Source organism: Ictalurus punctatus, chromosome 1 (assembly GCF_001660625.3).
Source record: "Ictalurus punctatus breed USDA103 chromosome 1, Coco_2.0, whole genome shotgun sequence".
Lineage (NCBI taxonomy): Eukaryota > Metazoa > Chordata > Actinopteri > Siluriformes > Ictaluridae > Ictalurus > Ictalurus punctatus.
In genome coordinates, this window is record NC_030416.2 from 2,374,990 (window position 1) to 2,400,074 (window position 25,085).

The 25,085-nt window shown below is 40.3% G+C and overlaps 2 protein-coding genes and 1 long non-coding RNA gene across 5 annotated transcripts in view; 1 reads left to right on the forward strand and 2 right to left on the reverse strand.

Moving 5' to 3' along the window:
* Positions 1-4,604: 4,604 nt before the first annotated feature.
* On the reverse strand, positions 4,605-15,412 carry pcmtd1 (protein-L-isoaspartate (D-aspartate) O-methyltransferase domain containing 1). The gene is made up of 6 exons (XM_017466663.3): positions 15,234-15,412; positions 9,091-9,612; positions 8,815-8,917; positions 8,152-8,323; positions 7,335-7,458; positions 4,605-6,487 (listed from the first exon to the last, which is right to left on the reverse strand). Exons 2-6 carry the CDS (start codon positions 9,395-9,397, stop codon positions 6,105-6,107), a joined length of 1,089 nt encoding a protein of 362 aa, XP_017322152.1. The 5' UTR covers positions 9,398-9,612; positions 15,234-15,412; the 3' UTR covers positions 4,605-6,104.
* Positions 15,413-15,820: 408 nt separating this feature from the next.
* LOC128628936 (uncharacterized) overlaps positions 15,821-25,085 on the forward strand; it is a 32,620-nt gene continuing 23,355 nt past the window's right edge. Inside the window, exon 1 of the long non-coding RNA XR_008393234.1 lies at positions 15,821-16,054. This is a non-coding gene — a long non-coding RNA (uncharacterized LOC128628936). The remainder of the gene's footprint in view (positions 16,055-25,085) is intronic.
* st18 (ST18 C2H2C-type zinc finger transcription factor) overlaps positions 19,095-25,085 on the reverse strand; it is a 44,179-nt gene continuing 38,188 nt past the window's right edge. For 2 of the 3 annotated variants that reach the window (XM_017466694.3, XM_017466686.3), the window contains 4 exons: positions 24,484-24,572; positions 24,162-24,265; positions 23,579-23,722; positions 19,095-21,060 (listed from right to left, as the gene is read on the reverse strand). In XM_017466694.3, the coding sequence (XP_017322183.1) occupies positions 20,902-21,060; positions 23,579-23,722; positions 24,162-24,265; positions 24,484-24,572 (496 nt within the window). In that variant the 3' untranslated portion in view covers positions 19,095-20,901. The remainder of the gene's footprint in view (positions 21,061-23,578; positions 23,723-24,161; positions 24,266-24,483; positions 24,573-25,085) is intronic. The other variant, XM_047160487.2, reaches the window with a different exon arrangement.

A 25,085-nucleotide genomic window follows, 5' to 3' on the forward strand; every position in this document is an offset into this window, starting at 1 on the left:
TCAATACCATATCATTGCAGTGCACTTTAGTCCAGCAATTTACCCAAGCTTTTTTTTTTTCCCCTTCTTATTTTCTTTTACTCTTTTGGAGTTAGTTGAGAACGTTGGTGGAATACTGAAGGTTAGATCGATTTTTCTGAAGTGCCCAAGCACTTTGAGACCGATTACTTTGTTGAGGTGTTGCGCAAGACTGTGAAAACTAAAACGAAGAAAGCAAATGAATTTGAGACAATTTAAACTTCTCTACACATGGAAATATTTCTGCGCACCACCGAAAGAGCGACAGAGGTTTTAAACTGAACCTTTTATTTTTGCCAACTGCTGATTGTTTTAATAATAATTAAAAAAAAGATGTATACTTAATAAAACTTTTCCCATAAAATGGTTGGTCATATATGTATATATATAATACTATAATAGATTTGCTTTGTGGTCGGTGAAGCTTTTGGTGAAGTATCCACCATCATATCCATTTGCATTACATGTTAATGTTTGTAATTATGCTGTTTTATGATTCATATGCTGGATATGAATCTGGTTTGCTAATTATAGTAATCTGCAGAATTACTCGCACCATTGGTAATGATTGGTATAAAGAATATGGGAATGTCTTGGTGACTATTTAGTTTAATCTCACCCTGATAAACCCCCCATTACTGAACTGAAAAGCCTATTTATAATACTTTATTGGCACACCTACAGTAGACCTTCTTATTAACAGAGTGTAACTGAAGCATGCTTCCATTTCTATTCTACATTTTTTTTTTACATTTCACTTGCCAGTGTAGGAAATCTTAAGCAGTCATCCATGACTTTCTGTTTCACTTGGGTAGAAATATGAGGCGACAGAGGCCAAGTTCCCCTCATTCATCAACTGGAGAAGATTCAAGAATACACAAATTAAATGAGGCAGAGGTGTGTTGACCTTTTAGGAACTGACTATGGGCCTGAAAATCTGCTTACAGGGCAAGAATTACATCCCAGAGTGGTCCCAACTTGGTATTTTATGTCAATGCAGAGAGAGGAAGATGATTAGAAAGGCAATGGTTTCCCCAGAGATCTCGGTTTAGCGACTCTGGGTCACCAAATCTAGAAAGCTATTATTAGACACCACTTACTGTACATACTATCAAACTATTTAGAAGGGGTGCCAGAAGAAACACTTTCCCATCCAAACATAAATATATGAGCGTGAAGTTTGCTAAAAACTACTGGGTTCTATAGTCCATCCATCCATCTTCTATACCGCTTATCCTTCCTTCAGGGTCATGGGGAAACCTGGAGCCTATCCCAGGGAGCATTGGGCACAAGCCGGGGTACACCCTGGACAGGGTGCCAATCCATCGCAGGGCACACTCACATACACACTCACACACCTATTGATACACTACGGACATTTTGGACATGCCAATCGGCCTACCATGCATGTCTTTGGACTGGGGGAGGAAACCGGAGTACCCGGAGGAAACCCCCACAGCATGGGGAGAACATGCAAACTCCGCACACACAGGGCCACGGTGGGAATCGAACCCCCGACCCTGGAGGTGTGAGGCTTACCACTAAGCCACCGTGCGCCCTGGGTTCTATAGTCAGATGAGAAAATATATAGTTCTCAAACTGGGATTAGAAAAGATCTAATCTAAGAAAATCTAATCCCCAGTGATAAATCTGGTTTGATGGTATAGAGCAGTTTTTCCTTAAAACCCTGTGAACCTTGTTAGGTTACATGGCATCATGGACTCCATGAAGTTCCAGGAGATTTGAATTAAAAATCAGGTTGCCTCTGCCAGGAAGTTATGACTGGGTCATGGTTAAACCTTCCAGCAAAACAACAGTCCAAATTCACACCAAAATGGTTCGTTGACCACAGAATCAAGCTTTGGACATGGCCATCCTAGTCAAACTGACCTAAACCGGATCTAAGCCTGGGTCCACAAGAAAGGACCTCGGACCCCGAAGGATTCAAAGTGGTTTTGTTAAAAAGGATATCTTTTCAAGGAGGGTCTTCAATTTTCTTTTAACAGATTGACCTCAATTAAAGTTAAAATTTCTCTCAGATTGATTTCCAGCATGAGAATAAAGTAAATAACCACAAAGACAGTTTTCACCAATCATTACAAGATTTCCAATAATTCCGGCACTGGCTCCAAGTATGCCAAGTTTTATAATGGTGCAAAAGTTGACCAGTGTACCTATTCTAGAATTTTTTTTTTTTTTAAATCAATGAAATGTTTCATTCAATGAAACAAACACACTTTTTTTTTCTAACTCCTGGAATCCATTCTATAAAATTCACCAGGGTGCTGGGATATATGTTTTTATTGAGAAGATGGTTGTGAACAGACCATCAGTTTACAGTCAGTGTTGCACTAAAAAAAAAAAAAAAAGAGAGAAGAAAAAAAAAAAAAAAGAAGAAGAGAGCCTTTGAAAATCTGATGTACTGGATTGCAATTCTGAAACCCTATAAACAAAAAGGATCACAAAAGTTCCATAATCTTAAAAATGCTTTACAATGAAAAGGATCTGCTTAAGAAAACGTGTGTTTCGGACCGTCAAGGTGTTTTTTCCTCCGGAAAGTAATGAAGCATTCCCTCGCGCTTGTTACCTTGCAGAGTACAATAGCAAACTTGTCACCTCATGTGGTCAACCTGTAAAAGGTCCCTGCTACGTTGTTCATCCTCTATCCCATTCTCATATCGCAAAGGAGTTGAAGAAGTAGGTTCGAGACCTTAAGTAAAAGCACTCTTATCTTTTCCCTCTTGCTAATTTTGTCATTTTTAAATCTGCACAGTCAAATGGGTGTGAGCCGACGTACCGCTTGGGTGACGGTGATTCAATTCTCGCACTTAACGGCCGTGTTAGAGCGTAGCAGTGCAAGCGCTGTCGACGAAGAGTAACTCATTTCATAATTTTACCCCAACAACACAATTGTTGTTTTGATCTTGTCACGAATCGCTGAACATTCCCTACCTTCTGGTAATCCAGGGCAGGATGGTGAGCTTTTTATTCTACCAGGCCTTGATGGAGTTGGTCTGCGGGCAATTAACAATTTCCAAATTCAGTGAAGAGCGTCATTGACGAGCACTTGCCAGGGCCTTGCTCTAAGTGCCACATAATGCCAGGACATATCTGAAAATGTGTTCCCTTGTGTGACAGTTTCATCACCAACCACCAGCAAATCCACAAAGGTGCTAGACCAATGCAAACTGGCTATACAAAAATATGCTAGGGTGCCTAGTCAGGGTCTGTTCAAGGTATTTTCTGATTTGCACCATTCTGGACCTACGGAGCCTAGGTGTCGTCTTAAAACAACTACTGTTCTCTCTGCCTCACCCATGGTTCACAAATTGGGGTCTTGGGACCTCAAAGAATAGACACCATTGGTTATGACCAGTAGACCCGAAAGATGCTTCCAAGTGCTGTGGAATACGGGCGATATCTTGACTTTCACAGACCAGTGGTGTGACATACCCTTCCTTTTGGCTTAGCCCTTGTGACCAGGGCGTGCACAAATTGTGCAAGCTGTCCTACTGCCCCTGCAAGAGGTTCTAGGACTGAGTCACAAGATCACGTCACGTCACCCCTTTGCAAATGAGGCTTAACCTGCATGCTGTGTGTGCCTTCTTGACAGAAGACAGAGCCACTTCAGTTATGGATGCAGCCATGAAATTGAGAGTTGCTGATGGTCTGGTATGCGTGCTGGGACGCGTGAATCCAGTAGTGAAAACTGGGACTGTTGCACCTCAAACTGTTTCAGCATTGGTGGAATAGTCAGCAGCTGGCAGCTAGATCACAAAGGGAAGTCTCAGTAGTACTGACATAGATGTGTGTGTGTTTGTCCAGTGCACATTTTCCATCCCCCAAAAGGAAGAGTGCAACCACACATGCACGCTCAACAAGACTAGGCAAGACCAGGTGCAAAAAAAAGTTTCTCCGTCAGCACATCACCATGTGACAACTTTGATATTCAATAGTTGTGGAAACTATTACGTTAGCAATCCGGAATGTAAGGAAGTAGAACCTAAAGTTAAATATTAAACAACCAAAGTTACCCACGTGGGGTCTCGAGGTATTGGTATTGCTATTGGTACGAATCAAGGAAACAAGCGCCTGGGAAACCTCCACTAGTTCCAATGGAAGCCACCCTGGCGATCCTCCACAGTCGTAGAACATATGTCAAAATTCCTATGTCATATTTCTAAGGAAATATAAGTTGTAGAACCTGCAGTGTTATTGAGAAATGCTGAGTAAGTGCTTTCTTAGCAGAGCATCAAATGAACGGAAACAGCTTGCAGTTTTCCGAAAGAAAAAAAAAATGACATTAAAAATACCTTTTCCCTTTTAAAAGCTTCCGAGATATTTCAGGCTCGATATTGATTATTTGAACAACGAACAATTTTACTCAAGGTTGCTTTCAGCCATGTCTTATAAAGCGTGAATGAAAATCGAAAACTTGACCGCTATAATGAGTTGCAAGATAATACAGCACCTGCCTATACATGTATACATACTTTCGTTCCATAAACAGCCGATGTATACGTAGATTGTTGAAAAGACCATATAGTAGCATATGAAACCAGAAAGAGCAGTTTAGGACATGAATCTTCACAAACGTTAGAATTTATTCAAGAGTTCACACCCCCATATAGTTTATATATATACTGTACATATATCCAGCAGATAATAGACTTTAAATCCTGACTCTGAAAAGGGTTGCTTGTGTAAAATATCCATTGGGGAAAAGTCCCACACTGGCCAAGTCTGAAAATCTTGAATACTCTTGAATATATACCTCAAACTTATATGAATATAGGTGTGGTTTTGTGCTATAAGGAAGAAAAAAAACAAAACAGAAGACGTCAAATTGAAGGTTGCCTTGAAGCACAATCCAAAGAAGAATACAATGCAAGGGACACAAAATCTGTTTCTTCGGTATGAACAGAGACCCCCCCCCCACCTGTATTACTGAATAAGCGCATGATATATACCCAGTGTGTGTTGCGAAAGTGTGTTTTCTCATCTGCGAAAGAATGCTAGCAACCTTAAACCCAACGAGTACAAACTGAAAGTGTTTTCAGATGCACAAAATATGGACTTTTCACAGAATTTAAAATAATTAAAAGAAAAAAAGATTTTAATTTCTGTAACAGGACACTTTTTAGCATCTACCATCGAGTTAATGTAAGTGTTATATTACAAATGAAATAACGAATGGAAAATATGTCGTGGGTGTACACTGTGACACACTACACGGGATAATCGAGACTGTACGTTATACTGCGAACATGATGGGAGTGTTGTCAAGCCTCTGGGAAAGTGGGAAAAAAAATTATTTTTTTTTAAAAATGGAGCAACGCTGGATTCGAGAGGGGTTTTAAGGACACAAATCGAGTGAAGTCGTTGAGCAAAAAGACTCGTCAATAGAAAAATCTCTACCAATAGTGCAATTTAATCAAAGACTAAACTTAATCTACGACTGGACCAAAGAACTTGAAGTTATAACCAATGAAGCCCGCTTCATATTGCACCTCTTAGGGGTGACCATCTGATGGAAAGGGGTGGGGGAAAAAAAACGCATTCAAACCTGCACGCCCATTTTGTCGTGCATCCCAACCATAATCTTTTCAAAACAGATACCCACGGAGAAATCCACACCGTCGAGTGTAGAAATGATTTGCAAATATTTATCCTCGACTAATTACAGATGGATAAAGTGCCAGTTAGAACTGATCGAGGCCAGGCTCGGGAGACGAATCAATATAAAGATCGCCGCTCTAATATGAACGAATAGTCATAGCAAACGGCGAGTACAAACTACTAGAGATATCTAGAAACCTCAAAATGTTCTGGCGAGCCCGATTAGGTCCGCAGCATTGAAAGGATCTCAGAACCAGAATTATAAATCGTTTGAAGAGCATACTGTAAAAGCACAACCATACTGGTTTGAAATCTGCCTTGAAAATTTGAAACAAAATTAAATTATGCTACATTATCAAAGTAATTGAGAGAGAGAGAGAGAGAGAGAGAGAGAGAGAGAGAGAGAGAGAGAGAGAACACAATACAAAAACATTGCTTGATCGTAGGCAGAACATCAGCCCTTTTCCTTATTTCTCTCTGTAATACAGCAGATAAGCCTTGAGTGACTCGGGCAGAGGCAAGCTCAGGACCTTGTCTCTTAGCAAGTTGACCTGAGGCTGCTCAGGTTTATCTTTCTCCACCTCTTTGTCCTGCTCTTCCTCTTTGCTGTCCTCCTCGTCGATCCTCTCATCCTCTTCACTCTCGATGGGTTGTGGGATCAGCTGGTTGCCTACAAACACGTAGGTGTTGACGCGGTGGCGACGGCCACGACGGCAGCGCCTGCGCTTGCGCTTTTGCGGGACGCGTGGCCCTGTCCCCTTGGACGCGGTTTCGTCGTTGGTGAGGTTGCGCAGCGTGCGCCGGATGTAGATGCGCGCCAGGTCCTGCAGACTCCGCACCGACAGCGGAGCTGAGCGGCACATGCAAGGATGCATAACTGTTAACAACCAACAGCGGTGGACAGCATGCATGCATTCATAACGCACTTACAACACTTTATGAAGCTGTGTGACACACATCAGCACTGTACTCTCTCACGATGCTGGCAAACACAGTCTACTACTTTATTCACGAGTTCTTATAGTTTAGTAGCAATTTGGACAGCTTACTTGTATTTAATTGGGTTTCATTCAAACCTCAATAACTCAAACTAAAATAACAAAGCCATAATAATACATGAACAGGTGAAAATTTATTTTACAGTTAAAAGAGTTTGACAACGCTGGACATGTACAGTTACAGATTGACAATAGACTCCTTTTCAGTTTTCATCCAGTGTGTTTGGGGTTAAAATTTTCAGGATTATTATTGCTTTGTAATATATAACGGTGTTTCACGCGAATTCTTATCATCACATGATATTATGATTATTATTATAAGTATAATAACACGTGATATTTTGAGGCAGAGTTGTACTCTCTTGTATGAATATATGAACATACGATTCCCTAAATGCAATGAACTGCCCATTATATTTGGAGGAAAATATTTACCTTTGTGCAGGCTGTAGGGTTTTACCCCATGGGAGGCAACAAGCACTTCCCCCTCACTTGTTTTCAATTAGAAGCAAGCAGCAAGCTTCTAAACTCACAACATGAAGCTTGGGCCAACATTTCTGCCAGTTATCTTTCTACCAATCGAGGTAGAAGGAAAACTGCTGACCCCCCCAACTACAAAAGTAATCAAGACGCTACCTAACGAGTTGAAAAAAATATAACCGGCTACTGAAGCGTGTGTGCGAGACGGCCGCGACTCACGCAAGATCACGGCGTCCGGTTTGCTGCCTTTGCTTCGGTTTTGCTGGACGAGAGGCGCGAAGGACACGGCCAAAATGTTCTTGCTCTCCCAAGAGCTCTGACCGGTTCTGGTGATCTGCGTCAACTGCAAAGTCCAAACAAATACCAAACAGTAATTAAACTGTGTATAGTTGATCGGCATGACGCTCACTAACTCGCTCATAGCCGACTGAGACTTGGAGGGTGAAAGTGATTCGACGCAAATTTTGGTGAATTTTATTATGATTATTATTATTATTATTATTATTATTACTCTAATTTTATTGGCGTATACGTTTGCTTCGTTATAGAAACAAACACTTTAAGACAATTTCAAGCTTGGGTAAAAATATCTAGAAATACACTTAAGCAGCTTTGTATAAAAACAATCAAATAAAGAAAGCCATATTTATAAAAAAAAAAAAAAAAACACTATATTAGTTGAATTGGCCTATATTCACAAATGCTGGATTTGATGCACATGTTTTAAAATAAGTTTTTTTTTGCTTTTAATGATCTGTAAATGGACTAATAGGTGTGAAAATACTCTAAGAGCGTCATCAGGCTCAAAGTAGTAGCGGGGGGAAAAAAACGAAATATGGACAACATTGCAATGTTCTATGCTGCTACACAAAACAATATTCTGGATTAACAAATATTTAACAAGATCATTCTATAGTGTATGTTTGTAAATACAAACTAATCGTTTCTCCTCAAGTGTGAAATAAAACAAACGCGCCATCAGTTAGCGGTGAGAGAACGTCGCTTATTAAGCTTATAGAGTTGATTTTTTTTTTACCTGATCTTCAATGGGCATGACCAGAATGCCTCCGATTTTCAGCATGACCTTCATGTAGTTCTCGTGGTCTTTCTGAACTCCGGCTCCACAGTAGATGCGATCGTACTGATGGCTGTCTGACGAGATCTCTAAACAGTTTCCCACGACAAAATTGGGCTCACAGAACTCAAACCTGAAACAGATCGCTTAGATTATACATACACTCTTGTCATGTATGTCAGCCCAGTCGGGACGCTCGATTCTGATTGGACAGAAGGCGCTGGTTAATTTTCTCTGCTGTTGATGTAAGCCAGTCAGTAAATCTCCCACAACAGGAAGGTCTTCGGGACAAATCTGAGGGATTTCTTTTGAGAGCGCTATGGAAAGACTGCAATGTTTTTCATTAATTTGCCGTTGTACAAGAGGAACAAAAAACACTTCGCTGTGTGCTGTTCTAGGAAAATAATCAACACGACATGGAGTTTTATTGCTTGCTGCTTTTATAGAGCAGAAACTCTGCGTTTATAGCTGCTGTAATATAAGTGATAACTTGTTTCCTCGACATTAAATGGGACCGTAAACAGATAAAATGAAGGTCGTCCTTTAATGAACAAAACGTAATCGCTGGCAAACAGCTCCGAAGTCAGGACCGTAAAGGTGACTCTGATTATTTTCTCTACTCACTTGTCAAAGCTGTCACTGTTTGTAATGAATTCCTCCAGTTTCTCTCTTGCATATTCCACCACGTCCTTGTGGAGCTCCACGCCATGATTTACTCCAAACGGACCTGCGGGGGGTGGAAAGAATTCTCGTTATTCCCAAGATATATCTCATACCTGAACGCAATACTCAAAACATGGCTCTGAAGACAGAACTGCAGTCAACACAATCATTACTGGCACTGGCGATCCCTGACCTTCTTCTGAGAACAGAATACAGTGTGTAAAGTCGGCATCTCACCGATGATCAGGCCCACCATTGTGCTCAGGTATCCTGTCCCGCTGCCCAGATTGAGGAAGGAGAGTCCTTGCTGCAGCTTCAGCGCCTCCATGACCTCGGAATAGATGCACGGGGCTGAAAGGTGGATGTTGCCGTGCTTCCAGGCCAAGTCTTTGTAGGCGTTTTCTCTGTATCCATCTAAGTAGTAATTCCCGCGGTCTATAGCCCTGAACGCCTGCTCCACCCTGTCCGTGCGGATGTACTGCGCTTCCTTCAGGTTGTCGATCAGGTCGTCGTTGTCCTCGCCGGCGCTCACAGCTCCGCCCATGGTCCCGTTCTCACCACGAGAGAGAGACAGAGAGAAAGAGAAAGGAAAAAAAAAGAACAAACAAGGAGAGGTTCACAAAGGTGACCTCTCTTCACGTCCCCGGGGTAATATTTCTTCCAATCGGATGGACGGATAGACGGACTGACGAACGGCGTGACGATTTAAATCCTTTGTGGTCACTTTAGATCATCATCATCATCATCATCACCACATGTCTAGGGGAAGAGAAGACAAAAACAAAAGCATGCTGGTTTACATCACGTCAAATGCTGCACCAACAAGTTTTCAGTGGCGGTTGAAATACCACCCTCTACTGGAAATCTCTATGAACCTCTCGAGTGTATTATAATTTTTTTTTACGAAATAATCCTCCAAGTTGTATCATATCGAAATACCCACAGTCCCCTCCAAAAGTATTTTAACAGCAAGGCCAATTGTATCGTTTTCGCTATACACTGAAGACGTTTGGGTTTGAGATGAAAAGATCGACATGAGACGATAGATCAGAACTTCAGCTTCTGTTTCCTGATATTTACGTCTAGACATGTTAAACACATCTTAGAACATGGCACCTGTGGTGGCAGATGACCCAATTTTTAGGTGAGCAAAAGTATAGGAGCAGATCATCTTAAAGTAAATAACACTTAATATTTGGTTGCATATTCCTTGCTTGTAATAACTCCATCAAACCTGTGACTCAGTGACATCACATCAACAAACTGTTGCATTTTCCTTTTGTTATGCTTTTCCTGGATTTTTCACTTTCATTTTTTTTTCAGGGGGGTGGGTTCTCCCTTCAGTCTCCTCTTCAGGAGGTGAAATGCTGCACAATTGGGTTAAGGTTTGGTGATTGACTTGGCCAGTCTGAAACCTTCCACTTTTTACCCCCTCATAAAGTCCTCTGTTGAGCTGTCAGTGTGTTTTGGATTTTTGTCTTTCTGCATGATAAAGTTCCTCCCGATTAATTTGGACGCATTTCTCTGTGAATTGGAAGACCGAACGTTTCTGAATTCATTCTGCTGCTCCCATCATGAGTTCCATCATCAATAAAGATTAGTGAGAATGTTCCAGAAGCAGCCATGTGAGCCCAAACCATGACACTACCTCCACCATGTTTCACTCATGAGCTTGTATGTTCTGGATCACGAGCAGATCCGTTCTTTCTCCACACTTTGGCCTTTCCATCATTTTGGAGAGGTTCGTCTTTGTTCCAGAACTTTTGTCTGCATTTCTTTGCAAATTCCATTCTGGCTTTCGGATTCTTACTACTGGTGAGTGATTTGTATCTTGTGGTACAGCCTCTATACTTCTGAAATTGAAGTCTCCTATGAAGAGTGGACTACAATACCTTCACCCCTGCCCTGTGGAGGTTGTTGGTGATGTCACTGACTGTTGTTTTTGAGTTTCACCTTCAAAACTCATGCAAAGTTTCTGCAGTTTTCCTCGGCCAACCCGTTCCACGTCTGGTGGTTCGTACACCAGAGGTTTCTTTCTTTTTCAGGACATTCCAAATTGTTGTATTGGCTATGTCCAAATGCTTGTGCGATGGCTTTGATAGATTTCCCCTCTCTTCTCAGCTTCAACATGGCTTGCTTTTCTCCCATAGACAGCTCTCTGGTTTTCATGTTGGTTTATGCAGTCTTCACAGGTGAAACCTAAGGCTTAACCCAAGAGTAGACAGTTTAAAAGCCAGACTCTGCTTACTGACACTGGAGACTCCTTTCAAATGTTAATGTTTCAAATGTCTCCTTGCGGAAAACGGTACCACAGGAATAACTAGATTTACTACTACAGAAATCTTCATAGACGACCTCCTGGATTTATTTTCCACAGGTTTACTTAATCTACCATTGAGCACCTAGAGAGCAAGTTCTACATTTTGACCACACCCACACCCTTGAGGCAAACTGGGTGAATCAATGGAGTGTAGGCGGAAGGCAACATTTCTGTTGATATGTTATGTTGTGTGTTTGATGTTGGACATGTGATGACCTGTAAATCAGGCAAACAACCAAGACGATCCTAGATACGTGATTAACACAGTGGTTAGACAGAACATGAACCAAGCAGCTATGTCATAAAAACAGACAAGCCAATAAGAACATTAAAAGTAAAAAAAAGTTTTGGTTGCAAGCTGACTGCTGAGAATGCAACTGTCTTGTAAGTGTGTCTAACCTGGCCATGTTGATTGAGCTAAAGTAAACACTACTATAAAGTAGTAAAGTAATATTTTATTCAGTGTTGATTGTGTGAGCAGCCATTTTGATTGCATCTTTCTGAGTTTTGAGAGGAGGCCCCCCCACTGAAGGTTGGAAATTCTCATCATAAAAAAAAGGATCGGTCTTAAAGCAACATCCTAGATGGTTTTGTGAATATATGTCATGCACATATGACATGGCTGAGAATTTTGGTGTCATGACTGACGGCTATGTAATTATTTTAAGGGTAATTATGGGAGAGGCTGACAGGAATAAACACAAGTGGTGCCAATCAGGTGTGACTATTAAAGGCCTGGCCTCTGGGTAAGGGGCGTTGAGTCATGTGAGGTCTGCGAGAGTTGATTCTATCACTGACAACAATTTATGCAAAAATTTTCAATGAATAATTGATTCAAATGAACTGATTTTCATGTTTTATTTCTTTATAACCTAATTCAGCATCTTCTGGTTCAGTTTTAAGTTTTTAGACACGAAAAGCACACGGCTTCCGGTTCACCATTTTGTTGCCCTCTACTGAACAAAACATGAACAATACATTTTAAGGTGGAAATTCTGTCATACAGAATACATCAAACTGGTAGAGAGAGAGAGAGTTCAGTGTGCACGTGTCACTCCATCAATTAACTGTGCTGCTTCAGGATAGTACTTATTTACCAGGATTCTATTTCCAGATGCTAACATTATTTAAAGAACAGAGATCCATCAGAGTCTGATCTTCACAGCACGTTTGTGGAAGTGTATCATGGCACGAACAAAAGAGATTTCCGAGGTCCTCAGAAAACGAGTTCTTGATGCTCATCAGGGTTGAAAAGGATACAAAACCATCTCTAAAGACTCCACCGATCCACATTCAGACAGATTGCGTAGAAATGGAGGAAATTCAAGACGACTGTTCCCCTCCCCAGGAGTGGAGACCAACAAAGATCACTCCAAGAGCAAGACGTGTAATAATCCACGAGGTCACAGAGGAACCCAGGGTAACTTCAAAGCAACTAAAGGCCTCCCTCGCATTGATAATGTTAATGATCATGAGTCCACCATCAGGAGAACACTGAGCAACAATGGTGTGCATGGCAGGGCTGTAAGGACAAAGCCACTACTCTCCAAAAAGAACATTGCTGTCCTTCTACAGTCTGTTAAAGATCACATGGACGAGCCAGAAGACTAATGGAAAAACGTTTTGTGGACGGATGAGACAAAAATAGAGTTTTTGGTTTAAATGCGTTATGTTTGGAAAAAGGAAAACACTGCATTCCAGCATAAGAACCTAATCCCATCTGTGGAACATGATGGTGGTTGTGTCATGGTTTGGGTCTGTTTTGCTGCATCTGGGCCAGGACGGGTTGCCATCATTGATGGAACAATAAATTCTGAATTATACCAGTAAACTCTACAGGAAAGTGTCAGGATATCAGTCCATGATCTGAATCTGAAGAGAAAGTGGGTCATGCAGCAAGACAATGACCCTGAGCACACAAGTCGTTCCACCAAAGAACGGTTAAAGAAGAATAAAGTGAATGTTTTGTAATGGCCAAGTCAAAATAATGACCTTAATCCAAAAGAAATGTTGTGGAATGACCTGAAGCAAGTAGTTCATGTGAGGAAACCCACCAACATCCCAGAGTGTTGCAGGACTGATCAACAGTTACCCCAAACGTATATCTGCAGTTATTGCTGCACAAGAGGATACCAGATACTGAAAGCGGAGGTTCACATACTTTTGCCACTTACAAATATGCAATGTTGGATAATTTTCCTCAATAAACAAATGACCAAGCATAATATTTTTTGTCTCTTTTGTTTATTTTGGTTCTCTTTATCTACTGTAAGGGCTTGTGTGAAAATCTGACGATGTTTTAGGTCATATTTATGCAGAAATATAGAAAATTCTAAAGGGTTCTCAAACTTCCAAGCAGCACTGCACACACACTGTTATTTATAGGTGTGTACAATATAATGCAGTTGAATAAAACCATGGTATACGGTATATGTAATAAAATAATACTAATAAAAAATGTGTATACCACGGCGTTGTTAAATTCTCCATTCTGATTGGTCAGGTTTCGATTAATTATCCATAACAGCACCTCGGACAGTAAGTCCGACTGTAATCCAATCACAGGTTTATATCAACGCCCTTGCTCTAATACACTGTCGTTTCTATAGTAACAGCTTTCATGGGAGTCGTATGTCTGACGCGCCACATAACCGACACAACCAAAACGTCTTGCTGTTTAAGAAAGATAATCGTTGATTTCGTTTTCTGTAAGAAGACGGAAGGAGTCTCCAGCGTCAGTGCTTTGTCACAATAAAAGTTTCCACTGCTGGAAAGAAATGTTTGGTCTTATTTCTCTCACCTTCAAGAGAAAGAACATAACTATAACTGGATAAAAAGCACAATGTGATGCAAAAATGCAATCATTTGGTAAATCGTTGGAGTGTTTTATTGCTTACTGAAATACAGAACACACAGGGGGTGTTGTGTTTCGCATCCTGGCCTGTATGTTAAGAATCTGCCAGAATAGGAGATTAAAAAACAACAACAACAACAACAACAATAGTAATAATCAGATTTTAATAATAATCAGCAATAGGTGAATATGATACAGTTGCCATTGTAAACTTTATATACATATATACACACACATACACACACACATATATATATATATATATATATATATATATATATATATATATATATATATACACACACACACACATATATACACACACACACACACACATACACACACACACATATATATATATATATATATATATATATATATATATATATATATATATATATATATATACACATATACACACACATACATACATACATATATATATATAGAGAGAGAGAGAGATCAGGAAGAAGAACAAGAAGAAGCAGTGCTAGCTGGCAAAATGTTTATTATTACGCATTGCATTACAAGCTCAACTGTTTTGTTTAGATATAGATTTATATTCAACGTCTAATAAATAAAAAATAAATTTAAAAAACTATATCGCATGCAAGTTGCTAGTTAGCCTAGTCCGTTAAAGCGACTGGTTAGTTAACGTTACTAGTTGCTAAAAGTCCGACATTTTTTCCTCGTTCATGGTTTTAAAGTTAACATTGTTTAATAATAAGCGTAAATCTGTTGAACGGGTAGATAAACTACATGCAGATCTAGTTATTTTTATTTGATGTATTTATTTTTGTGGTATACGCTCAACACCGAGCTGAGGTACTTTTTCCCTAGCTAGCAAGCTAACGCTCGAGCCCCGAACAACGTCGCTAGGAAAATAAAAGCTCGTGCCACTTGACTGTTTGATATAACTGACCAATTTAAAATGTAAATCAGAACTAGATCACGAAGACACGGTAATCCGGGCCTAGATGGCATTGTTTCATATCTTTTAAACCTGTAAAATAAAAAAATAAAAAAAGAACCGTGCATCTACCCAGCGTCAATGTCTACAATTCTCAAGACAAAAAGCAGAGGATTTTAAACCTCGTATTATTATTATTGTTATTTATGTTGATTAGCCTGTGAGCTAACCAAAGAATCAGCTACTAATCCGCGTGCTGCGTTAAAAAACCCCAAAAAACCCGACTTTCCACTCACCTTTTTCTCATCGATGTGGCGGTTCGAGATCAAACGTGCACATTTACCCGAGCAGTTTATATCCAGCGCGTGCACAACGGCACAAATAACATACTTTCTCTCGGTCCAACGCCGTCGTGTTTTCTGCACAACCAGCTGAGAGGATGTAAACACAGGTCACGTGACCAGCACTGGCAAAAGCTTTTTTAAAAAAAAGAGTTGAATGCTTCAACACGCATGCGCAGATATAAGTGTCGCACATTCTCGCGATATCTTCGTCAGCGCATAAAATTATATATATTTAGTTTAAAATAATAATAATAATAATAATAATAATTATATATATATATATATATATATATATATATATATATATATATATATATATATATAAATTGGTTGGTCATATTCGTCATATTGTTAGTTTAATTGGGAAAAAGGGTTTGTAAATTGCATTTATGTAGTTCTAGTTATTAGTACGTATTTGTTAGTGTGTCTAGGTCTCAGGCTTAGAGTATTGTTTTGATTACATTAACGATCTAGAAAACTATTATTTCATAAAAATTCTAATTAACTGATTAAGATGTTTTGTTTAAAAAAAAAAAAACCCGAAACAAACAAAATAATGCGCGGGAGCGTTTTGGTTTGACTGCACGCGCTCCTCACGCGCTCCTCTCGCACTTCGCACGCGCTCCAATACGCCCTGATAAGAAGAGCGGCCATTTTGATGAAGAGAAGGAAACTTCCATCTTTATTCATGGAGGTGAAAATGGGACTTCTGTCTGAGAGAAAACTCCGTCTAAAACTTAATTTAACCCTAAAGCTAACGATTTCTGTCTGAGGTGAGTTTTTGTTAACTTAAAAAGCACTTGTTTGCTGTTTGAGGTTAAAGTAGTAAAAATTAGCGGTTTGTGTTTTATCCCAGTTTAACATTTTTTTTTTTTTTTTTTTTTTTACTTGATGAGCAGAAGAAAGTTGGGTAAAAGTTCTTTTCCTGTGGTAAACATTGTTGTTTATGGCTAGGTTATGCTGTGAAACAGTTTAGCTAGTCTGCTAGCATGGACTTTAGCCACCTTTTTTTGTCGGAGGCGCACGCTGACGTCACTGCGAGTGTTTTATTCCACTCACACCACAGGAGTTCATTAATTTTTTTTTCTAAACAGCATCACTTTGTCCTTTTTATCCGAATATAGTTACGTTTAATGTTGTAGAAGTTAGTTCCTGTTATCACTTATGCTATAATGGCTATAAACAGTCTTTTTTCCCCTCTAACTTGAAGATCATGTCAAAAACTCGGTCAAAAAAACAGCTTGGCATATTACCACAAAGAGTAAACTCCTGCGCTGAAGACTTTCCCATGGCAGAAAACTTATTTACATTTGCAAAGCATCGACACTAGAGCAGCAGCAGCTCCTGACCATAGATTTTGGTGGGACAGGCCGACATTATTAACGTCACAGTTTTCAAAAAAATAAAAAATTTTAAGTCAGAATTAAGTCAAAGGGTAATTACACTTGACTATCCACTGAATGTTTACCATAACCCTATAGAAAATGTGAAGAAATGTAAAACATATCCTCATCGACGTTTGAGGTAAAATCATTAACCAGGTTTCACAGGTTTCAGGAACGTTTTCAACCGAACTACATCCTAAAAAACATGCAAAAAACATGCATACAAATGCATGAGTTTGTATAAAAACATGCAAAAGACTTGAAACTAGCCCAAAACATTTGGGCATTGGATCTTTTCTTTAGCCTTTGTGTGGGGAAACGTGTATTTCACACGTATTGCAGATGTACACCATATAGACAAAAGTATGTGGACACCTGACCATCACACCCATATGTGGTTCTTCCCCCAAACTGTTGCCACACAATTGTAAAGAACTGGCACTTAGAGACCCAAACCTGTTCTAGCATGATAATTCCCCTGTGCATAAAGCAAGCTACATGAAGACATGGTGTGTTACAGTTGGAAGAAGGTGGAAGAACTTGAGCTTTCTGCGCAGAGCCCTGACCCCAACCCCACTGAACACCTTTGGATGAACTGGTACACCGACTGAGATCAGTGCCTGATCTCACTAGGGCTCTTGTGGATGAATGAATGAACGCAAATCCCCACGGCTACGCCCCAAAATTTAGTGGAAAACCTTCCCAGAAGAGTGAAGATTATATTGATGGATTTTTAGCTATAAAAAGAAAAATCCTGCCCATGCGCTAAACGAATGTGCGTGTTAATAAAAACCTATGATTTGACTCGTTGCCCGAACTACTGTCAGAACTGCTTTTATAGGAAATGAATCAACACGTTCTGACCAATCAGAACCCGTATTGAACCCTAAAACAAAGAGAACGTACTGGACAGGACAACGCAGATTCTGGTCCTTCCTCAACCATGACCTCTGACGAGGTAAGTGCCGAAGTCATAATTCGCTCCGTAAAGGCTTTGCCACTTTTCACGCACATGGCTAATTATTTAGCGGACAGATGCAATTTATTTATTGACCTGTCTTGTTGGAGTATGTTTATAAGCAACTGTAACATAATTAAAATCACCCCATTTCTTCAGGACTAGTACCATTCTCGTATGATGACTAAATTAGGTAAGAGAGTTTAGCTGTATTGTGTTAGTTGGTGTTGCGTTTATGTGCTAATTGCAGAAAGGTCACGGTGTTCCAGTGCCAAAACAGTGCAGTGGGTGCCAAAATTGACCTGTATGAATGACCTGCTGCTTGTTTTCTGCTTTGCTGTGATATTTTTGGATGTTATGCAGGCTCTACTGGCCGTGACGGGGATAACAGGTCACTGACTGGTTATAAAATATTCAGGGTGAGGACGTTTCCCCATGCAAATACTTATACTTGGAAAGGAAAATGCGCCCAAAATGAAATGCTTACACAGGGAAACATTTCGACGTGTAATTTGGTCATTTTAGATTCTAGATTCTAATGTACACATTGCACAGTTGCTAGCTTAAGGCTTTACATTAACACCACCCAACTGGTTTAGGCCATTTTTGCCATTTTTATTGACTTTTGATTTATTGATGATTTTATTGATGGCTCCACCCTGTGTGTACGGAGTTTGCATGTTCTCCCTGTTTTTCGGGGTTTCCTCTGGGTATACTGATCCATTTGGATGCCAGAGTTGCAGTCAGGTGAATAATTCATCAGGGTGTCACAAGGTTAAAAATGCTCTCTGCCTTACAGTATACTGTATGGAAGCTCCTCAAGTGGGCTCGCTGATGGTTAGCCGGATTGAGAGCAGGAAGGGTCGAATGTTCACACACCTTGGCCTTAAACATGCTCTGCATTCTTCGGTGGCTGAATGACTCTGGAATTATCTTCTGACCGACCCTTGGGGTTCTGCGCAAGATTATGTCCCCCAAGAATCAGGTGATTGACCTCGCTGCATTCTTTCGAATGCAGAGTCTGCAGAGCATTCCCTTATGTGTCCAGTATGTGCCGTACAGTACTATATGAACTGCATGGCAGCTAATCATTTATGAGACAGGTTAATCGTCTGTCATAATGTGAAGTCATAGGGTGCTCCCTTGTCTAAGCAGAGACCTCTGGCCTACTGGGTGACCACCGTGGTCTGTGAACAGGCTGGACGTCTACCCCCTCCTGTGACATGCCATTCCACAAAGTGTTTCAATAGGTTAACTGGTCCCTCATGACCTGGTGGTATCCAAGTGTTAACATTAATAGTCAATGGAAAATAAACGAGCACTGGAATGGTTGACTTTATTTAGCTACTGTCTTTATCCTCTACTGATAACATCTCTGCTGATGAACCGTCCGATTTACAACGTTTTTTTTTTTTCTTCAAAAAAAAGCTTGGTTAAAAAAAAAAAAAAGTATTTAAAAAAAAAAAACGGACAATCTGTGATCCTTAAATAGTTTATTTCTACCATACACAAACTGTACAACACAGCGCATTACTGCTTATGAAATAGTAAAAGTGTAAAGAAACTTTGATATAGAAACTACTTTAACTGGAAAAAAAAATCGCTTTAAACAAAAAAAAAAAAAGGAAACAATAATTTACAGTACAGCGATTTATACTAATATTATTACACAGGAAAAAAAAAATTCCAGTTCAGTTCACATTACAAAACATCAAATACAAACAGGAATAGTCCTCACAAAAGTTCCTGAGCAAACAATGTGTGGTTTATAAATTAAATATTAGAAATTACAAATAACATAATTACAAATTACACTTCATTTGAAAGAATTTGATTCCGACTGATTAAGAGTACATTACAGTAGGATTTGGTCGAACCTGTACATTTTTATTTTTTAATTTTTTTTTTCCCCCTTTTAGTCGTGGCTGTCTGAAGACGACTAGATTTAAATTTTAAGGTGTATGAATATTTGCCCATAAAAATCTGTAAAGCATAAAATGTCATGGCCATCTCTGTAAAATAGTATATCTGTATCCCATGATACTCAAATTTCAAAGAAATTAGATTTATACGTGGAAAGACGCAAGGGGATTTTTATTTTTACATTTTTACTTGCTAAACTTTTTTATTTTTACTTGGTAAAATTTTCCTCATAAAACTTAATTTTTGTGAAAAATAGTTGCAGCACAGCTTTTCGTCGGTAATAACCGTTTAGATGAATGAAAACTTCAATCGGTTGTCCATCGCCCATTTCAATTATGCAAATCTTTCATTAAAAAAAAAAAATCTTTCGCTTTTTTTTGTTTTTAGGTTTGTGCTTTAGCTTGGAGGAAACTCATTGTAAAAGATTAAACACTCGATCGATATTACGACAATATAATTACATACTTCAAATGGCATATAATCATTAGCTAAACAGAGTTATAGGCATTTTTCTTTTGGAAAAAAAAATAAATATGCTGTATAGTAAAGGAATCACCAGTCACGTAATACTGCTCTACCACAAAACATAATATATTCCATGTACTCATTTACATATAGGCACATATATGCACACACGACGACGGTGTGCACACGAAAGGCAGTTCATATCGACGGAAATAAATTTCAGGGAGCAATTTGTGTCTCTTCGATTTGATGCTTGGAACTCGGGAGTGCGGTTTAATGAAACTGTTTTGGCCTCACTAGTTATTAAGATTACCAATTTGATCCCAAGATTCAACACACAATACATTCAGGAAGGAAAAAAAAAGTGATCCTGGCATGGTGCAGTAAGAGGATTTTGGCCACTAGGTGGTGCAATAGTGTCATTATTCCTGTTGACATCGTTCATCGCTAAAAGAAACGTCACCGAAGCAAATAAACAGTTATTTAACAACAACAACAGAAACTACCAAATAAAACAAAGAGCTGAAGTGCGCAACAGTGATCAACAGTCAACACGGACAATAAATAAAATATATTAGTGTTTGATAAATTATTTTCGATGAGTAAGGACAATAAATAAAACGAATTATAAATATCAGCAATAAGTTTAAATACACAACGAAACAAACAAGTCAGGCAAATTAAATAAATATGTGCAAAGGGGTGTTAAGAATCTCAGCAAAATACGCCAGTAAAATAAAACGTGGCCGGCGTTTATCAGTACAATACATGGAATATATTTATTTTTAAGAATAAGTTATTTCTTGCACATGGTTTGAAGCCAGCCACCCAAACAAACAAAACGAATAAACGCCGTCCAGAGATATTGCTTGTCCGCAAATACAATATATCACGGCGAGCAGACTGTTTCTACATGGATTCCCTTAATGGCCTGTCTGATGCTGTCCAACAAGGCCTTGCATTCTGGCGAATACTCCTGTTCTGAATTGTTGTACATATCCGTCAAAGTCTTGATGTAGGCTTCGAAATTCTGCTCGTTGATTGGACCCTGGAAGGCAGAGGGAGTTTGTAAAATAAAAAAAAAATCACCATATTCAAGATCATTTATTCAACATGAAAATCGGGTGTGATGGTATATCGTGATGGGGCAAATCTGAGATATTTATACTGCTAAGATTTGGCTATGCTCGTATTAATATCATGGTGGCCATGCGTACCTTGAAATGGATTACACTTAGACTTACACTTCTTGTGTACATACACACCAAGACAAAGCCACACAGTGATTGGATTTGGGTTTTCCGCCTTTTTCTTGTATCATAGCTGAGTGGGGCCTCCCGCAGCACTCTCCTGACTAGCGGCCAGGGGCTGAGCGTGCTTGCTAAGCCCTTTCTCTCTCCACTCTCTGCAGTTCACGCCTTAGTCCCCACATCCCCATTGTCCAAAGACTAGCAGGCCAGTGACTTATTCTGTTTGCATATTCGAATGTTATTCTTTCCTACCACAACACACACTCCTTTTGTGGGTTGCCTCCACATTAGCTGGTTTCCACAGCTTGGAGCAGCTTTGGCTCCAAATGACTACCAAGCCATGCTGCAGGATTAGCACTTGTGTAGCCAGTGTCTAAGCTGCCTGGAAGCCGCCGCCGACCAACCGTTGTGTGTCCGCTTCCTTGGCATGGACCATCTTCAAGAAACGGTCTCCAGTTCTGTCGTACCCTGCGCTGATGCTGACACGGTGCTGGAATTAGACCCTGATTGAGTCTTCAGCAAAAGTCTACCTTAAAGACCAAGAGCTGATTGTCCTTTCCGCTCCTCATGCAAGGAGTGCAGGGACGCTATGTTTGTAGCCTTATCTGGGCGACTGGTTCATATCACTGGACCTGCACAAAGTATATACATGGATACACCAGCAATGGATGAGTATGAACTGTCGAATCAGCACATATGCCCTGGAGAATGCTGTTTGCACCCAGAAGTGGTGTGCTGGATATTGGGAAAGTTTGGCTGGGTACAGGTGGACCTCTTCATTGATGTTAAATTGACTCGCTATCAAGTGTGGTTCTCCCTGACAGAGCTGAACAGTCCTCTTGGTCAGGATGCACCGACACACAACATGCTTCACTGTCTACTGTATACATAATATCTGCCTCTACTTCCTCTGCTGCTCTCCCGAGTGGACGGAATGCCTTGGCAGTTTCCTCCCTGAATAGATGTGTTGTCTCAAACGAACAGATTGATTTGGCATGATCGGACAGGTTAACTGGCTCTGTGGGTTTGGCCCCTTTGTAGTGTAGAACAGGTGTAGGATTGTGACCTGGCAGTCAAAGAGACGCTCCTAAACACAAGAACCCCTAATACATGGGACTTGTATGCTCTCAGGTGGAAACCGTTCCAAGAACGGTGCTCCAAGATGGGAGCATCACCTATAGCATCCAGTGCCTGCTTTCTGAAGTACTAGCCATCCTATGGGGACTGCTAGACAGCAGAAAGTTCTCATCTACTTTGAACAAGTATGTGGTGCCCACTGCAGGACCTTGGATGATATCTTGTATGAGGTTTATACCCGTATGAAACCACTCAGGATGCTCAACCGAAATGGGTCTTTTTGCTAATAATCACATCAGCAAAACTCAATGATCGTTTTAGATAATCCTGCCTCTGGATGCTGACTCCGGAGAGACCTTGTGGTTGAACAATAAGTTTCTGCCCAAAGTCATATTATCCACTTATGTTAACCTACTGATCTGGCAGTGTTGAATGAAAGCGAACCTACTGAGCATTCCTTGCTTTCCAGAGTAAGCACTTTTGGACAGTGGGTATTCAATCAATCATCGGATCTGGACTGGGCGCTAGACATCACTTTGGCATTACCTTGTACCTGTCCAGGTTGTACAGGGTTAATATTCTTAACATTGCTTGGGACATAAGTGCAGCCTTTATCTTCGAGCACTTTTCCAGCCGGTCAGTCCGAAGATGGGTCCGTTCCTCATGACATGGGGTCATACAGATGATTATCACAGTCCTTAGTAGTCAGGAGGGGTGAAACAGAATGCTAATTATGTACTGTATGTAACTGATACAAATACCGGATAATCGCGTTAAAGCGTTCCTGGTCATTCAGAACCTGTGCTGACCTGGCACAAACTCTGCAAACATCATCTTCCAGGTAATCAGTGAGTATGTGGCAGTAGTCCATCCATCCATCCATCCATCCATTTCATGGACAGCCTGGAGCCTATCCCAGGGCACAGGGTGGGGGACACCTTGGACGGGGTGCCAACCCATTGCAGGGCACAATCGCACACATTCACACACTACAGTACGGAAAATTTGGAAATGCCAATCAGCCTACGACGTGTGTCTTTGGACTGGGGGAGGAAACAAATATCAAAATAGCAGTTTTGCTAGAATAGCTGCATCAATAATTTCCTTCTCAACTCCTGTTCCTAGTTGATTAGATAAGTATTAGATGGATTTGCTAGTCTTCCCTTTTTTTTTTAACACTGTAGTTTATTTATTTTTAATAAAATTTAATCTAGTTGTCGTAGAGGGGGTCTTCTTCACCATTTGCGGTAGCTGGATGTCAGTAAGGCTGTTGATGAGGGCTTGGCTGAGCCGCGCCAGCTCCTTCAGCAAGCTGTCATTGTGCTGCTCGATCATCTTGTTCTCTTCTTCAATGGTCTTAAGGTTGCACTCCATGGACGAGATCTGGATCGATACGGATTGAAAATTGCGACATCATTTTATTTCCACTACATTCCACCATGTTTTCTTTCAACATATGAATGAACACAGGAGACGTGTGTAAGAAACAATACTTTACTACGGTGCAGCTGAACGCATGTAACTGACAACAGATTCGGAAAAAGAACGCTGTCCGTGATCAAGACTTGTAAATGTAATAAGTAAACAGTTTCGTTTCTCCGAATCTCAGCGAAAGAAGCAGAGTGGACAGCTAACATTAGTACTCTAACATTAGACTCAGTCTCGTGTAATAGCACTTTAAAGCAAAGATCGAAACATTTAGCTTCTTCAGGCAAACAGCAAATTTACATCAATTGAAAAGCTACCGAGCGTTAGCGGTTAGCATGAACCGACTTTGAATACGGTTTTACATGCGTGATGGTAGTATTTGTTTACGCTTTACCTGCGTCTGAAGCTGCATCATGTCGGCCTCTATTTTCAAATTAGACTCGTTGAGCTCCTTGATTTCGTGATCCAAATGCTGCATGTCCTCACTACTCTCGATGCCTGTCTCACACACACACGAGAAACGATCACAACACACAAGGAAGGTGAGTTAAAATGCCGGGATTAAATCATCGTCATCAATTAGCACAAGTTACAGCAGCTAAGATGCAGTTATGATGTAGAGAAACGACTGATCCAGATATTCCTGTCGTGGACGGTGATGTCTTGCAAAGCAAATACAAAAAAAAACACACTATAATGTAAAGAACATTACACACCACTGCTGGTTTTCAGTTTGATGGTCATCATCTCGTCTCCCGAGAGCTTCCTCTTGATGCTCTGAGCGTTTAGTGGACAACCTGACAAACTGGAGAGATAAAACAGCACCGATATAAATATAGCGAGTCCGATTCCGAGTGAAACCGATACGAGTCGTTCAAGTTTCATGCTGAAAAGCAAAAAAACCCCCCAAACGAACGGAAAATTTGTTAGTTAGAAATACGAGGTGAGAAAATCACTTCTGCAGCGCTACAGCTCTGTCTACTGGCTCGGCCATCTTCGATTCACTTCCTGCAGGCGAGTCGATTCAGATTCGAATTACCAAACGGTAAAGGGAATTCACTTGGAAGCGGATCAAGACCACCTCAATCAGACTGTCTTGGACTGGATATTTTGGTCCACACCTGGGTGTGTGTGTTGCTTGCGTTCTTACTTGCCTAAAGAACCGCATCGAGGCCGAGAACGTTCAAACGAACCAAACTAAAACTACGTAAAAGCGGCCTAGAATGCTTCTTTAAGCCCAAGCGAAGGGAAATTATAACTCCTGTCTTTTATTAATGAAATGCTTCTTGTCTTTATAGTGATGATAACATACTTAGTT